General features: G+C 17.9%; 2 protein-coding genes across 6 annotated transcripts in view; one reads left to right on the top strand and one right to left on the bottom strand.

Annotated features, from left to right (window-relative positions):
* Positions 1-3,375, bottom strand: part of LOC102677144 (UTP--glucose-1-phosphate uridylyltransferase) — a 23,152-nt gene that overhangs the window by 10,111 nt on the left and 9,666 nt on the right. The window contains exon 1 of one of the 2 annotated variants that reach the window (XM_006608635.2): positions 749-940. The exons of the other annotated variant lie outside the window; for it this stretch is intronic. Coding sequence (XP_006608698.1) covers positions 749-772 — 24 coding nt within the window. The 5' untranslated portion in view covers positions 773-940. Of the gene's footprint in view, positions 1-748; positions 941-3,375 lie in introns of those variants that run through there. 2 annotated transcript variants of the gene reach the window in all.
* Positions 758-2,873, top strand: LOC102677547 (m7GpppX diphosphatase). 4 transcript variants are annotated; one of them, XM_006608639.2, is made up of 5 exons: positions 758-958; positions 1,280-1,664; positions 1,744-1,889; positions 2,098-2,434; positions 2,691-2,873. In XM_006608639.2, the coding sequence occupies exons 2-5, from the start codon at positions 1,298-1,300 to the stop codon at positions 2,867-2,869; spliced, it is 1,029 nt and encodes a 342-aa protein (XP_006608702.1). In that variant the 5' UTR covers positions 758-958; positions 1,280-1,297; the 3' UTR covers positions 2,870-2,873. The 4 variants fall into 4 exon arrangements, with proteins under 4 accessions (XP_006608702.1, XP_006608703.1, XP_006608700.1 ...); XM_006608640.2 differs by having other exon boundaries at positions 814-954; XM_006608637.2 differs by having other exon boundaries at positions 814-954; positions 1,274-1,664.

The raw sequence follows: 3,375 nt of genomic DNA, 5'->3' as shown, positions 1-3,375 counted from the left end.
ATCTTTTTAGTTTTTATTTTTTAGAAATTTTTATTTTTAATGTTTTTATTTTTATAACTTACGATGTATAATGCTGTGAAGAGTATAAGAACTACATTTGATATATTTTATTTCAATATAACAAAAATATTTATATAATTTTTATAATGTTATTATAATGTTTAATTATATTTTAATTTATTAAATAATTATAACAAATATAAATTATTTTGCACAATATTGAAATTATGTATTTAGCTTTTAATTTTAGATTTCGTTATGATATAATTTGTGATAATCATAGATAATTATCTATTCTATTCTATTTTATAAGAGAAATATATTTATAAATAAATTATTAATTTCTATTAATTTGCATTTATATTTACAATTCTGACGATATTACGATTTAAATAATTTAGATTTTATTTTATTCATAATCAAAGAAAATCGTAATAAATTTGATATTTGAAAAATAATATAATTCCATTATAATCTTATATAAAAAATGAAAAGAATAATTGAATCACATAAATAATAATTCATAATGATTAAAAAAATACATAACCTCAATATGTATAAAAATAATTTTTTACACATAAAAATACCAAAAATACATTATTTATTACGCATAATCTGAAAGTACTTAATATACAAGAAAAAATATAAAAATATTAAGATTAAATTATAACAAAAATTTATGATTTTTTAGTACGAATTAATATTTAAGGATAAAATGAAAGGGAAAGGAAATGAATAGATGTTTTACCTTTCTATCATCTACTTGTAGCATCGTTATTAACCTCTTAGCTCACGTAGTAGATCGTTTCTAATGTTCGTCTTTAATAATCTTACGAAGGTTACCAAAAGATAAAGTTTCTGCTTTGGATCTTCGCCACCGTGTTTAGATCTCGTTTATATCTAAAATCTATATATGTACACATATATAACAGTTGTACTCAATCTGTGGATCCCGTAGATATATCATATATATATATATAAGTATAAATATATATATATTTATACTATTGGCGAATTGAATTTACATATGAATTAAACATAATTACAATAAATTATTTTTACAATATATATAATAAATATAAACAATAATGCATTTAAACATTATGAATAAACAACAAAAATTAGATGATTTTTATTTTTTTATTTATATAATCTAAGAATATTACTTAATTAAATGATAGTATAAATAGAAAGTTATTAATTTAATAAAAAGAAAAATAGTTAAAAAATTTTTATTTATAATATTTTTTATTTAGATTTATAATTTTTGAAGTTACAGTGAGAATTGTTTGAAAGAATGTCATCAACAATGGCGGAAATATCTTCTAACAATAGTGCGGATGAATGTCCACCAACGAAAAAAGCTAAAATACAAATAGAAAATACATCCAAAAATGTCAATAGTATACATGAAACAGAATTCTGCTCATCTATATTCAATATAAAAAGGATATTACAAAATAATTGCATGAGAAAACAAATATGTATAGAAGGTGTTTTCAAAGGATTTGAAGATTCTGCTGTTATCATATTAGAAAAACAAAATTTTTCGGACGATGAACAATCAATGACAGAATTATTTAATAAAGACACAGTTTTTCATAAACTTTATAATAATGATATATATGGAAATTATGAGTGTTTTCCACTTAAAAAATTTAATGGTATATTGCAGTGAATTTATAACCTAACAATATATTTTTTCTTCTTTTTTTATTATAGAAAATTTTTATATTATTTAAGGTATAAATGCAACAATAATACATCCTGCAACAGAAAAACATATCGAAAAATTTCAAAGGAAAGAACTTCATATTATAGATGAAACTTATGAACTTTATCAAAAAATTACTCTTCCATATATAGAATCAACTAGTTTTTCTATAGAGGTACGTTTGTAAAAAATATAGAATATTTTTAATTAAAATAGTAAAAATTTATTTAATATTTTTATATTAAAATTATAAATATATAATTTTAATATTAAGTTTTCAATTTATAATATTATTAATAATTTAATATTTAATACAAATTTAATTTGAAAATTACTTTTATTGAAGATTTAAGTTAAAGGATTAAATTTTTATTTTTTTCTAGTGGATATATAATATTTTGGAACATAAAGCAGAACAAGATAAAATTGTATATGAGGATAAAGATGAAAAAACTGGATTTATAATAGTAAATGATTTGAAATGGGATGGACAACCAAATACACTAAAATTAATAGCACTTCCATTTCAAAAGATTCGATCTATTAGAGAATTAAATGCATTTCATCTTCCTCTATTAAAAAATATAAGAGAAACTGGAACTGCTGTAATTGCTAAAAAGTTTAATATATCTGCTTCTCAACTTAGAATATATTTACATTACCAACCATCCTATTATTATCTCCATGTTCATTTTGCATATCTTATGTTTGAAACTCCAGGTAAATTTAAGATTTATCTTCTTATTTTTTATTTTAACTATTTATTCTTTAAAATAAAATATGAAATAATTTATGAAATATGAAATATTTATTTTATGATAAATATTAAAAAGAAAAATTTTGAATTTCTTTCAAATTTATATAATTGTCTTAAAAAATTTAAATTATAATTTTAAAAGCAAATATTATTTCAAGATTAAATTTAATTAATTGATTAATTGATTAAATTAATTAATTGATTAAATTTTTTTCATAGGTATATATGTGGAAAAAGCACATCTTCTTTCTACTGTTATAAGAAATATTGAATTAATGTCAGATTATTATATGAAAGCTATACTTTCATATGTTGTTGCTGAACAAGATCCTTTGTATATTAAATTTTTGGAAGAAGGAATTATAAATGAAGTAAAATCTAAAAATACAGAAGATTAAAAAATAAGATAATTTAAAAAAAATCATATATTACAATTAAAACTATGTTATGTGTTATAAAATATTGAAAAATATTAACTAATATTTTAGAAATATAATAGAATGGATATCATTATTTGCAATTGTTAAAATTTTATGATTTCAAATACAAATTCAAATTTAATATTTTTTATAATTAATAAATATTCTATATAATTTATTCTTTATTTTAAATGTAAATAATTTTTTATAATATGCAAAAATGAATTGTTAAAAATTAAACGTGATATATTATTATTTTTTTTTTTTAATATTAAAAAATTTATTTTGTACATGTATTAAATAAACAAATATAAAAAAATTCTAAAAAAAATCCATGTAATATATATATTAAATAAAAAATTATTTACATTTATATAAAATACTTTTATTTATAAGTTTTTAATATTTATTTGTGCGTGTATGTGTATATATAAAGATGAATGAGTATCTGTAACTACAATAAATTCTTATTACATATAATAAAA

The sequence above is a fragment of the Apis dorsata genome, unplaced genomic scaffold, assembly GCF_000469605.1.
Source record: "Apis dorsata unplaced genomic scaffold, Apis dorsata 1.3 scaffold_41, whole genome shotgun sequence".
NCBI classification, from domain to species: domain Eukaryota; kingdom Metazoa; phylum Arthropoda; class Insecta; order Hymenoptera; family Apidae; genus Apis; species Apis dorsata.
The sequence above is the reverse complement of the archived record's forward strand: the minus strand, read 5'-3'. Positions and strand labels throughout refer to the sequence as shown.

What these genes read in the sequence shown, in the direction of transcription:
- LOC102677547 (XM_006608639.2), top strand. Translation starts at nt 1,298, where the DNA reads ATGTCATCAACAATGGCGGAAATATCTTCTAACAATAGTGCGGATGAA. An exon ending in TCCACTTAAAAAATTTAATG is followed by an intron (nt 1,665 to 1,743) that starts GTATATTGCAGT and finishes ATATTATTTAAG; the next exon opens with GTATAAATGCAACAATAATA. An exon ending in TCTTATGTTTGAAACTCCAG is followed by an intron (nt 2,435 to 2,690) that starts GTAAATTTAAGA and finishes TTTTTTTCATAG; the next exon opens with GTATATATGTGGAAAAAGCA.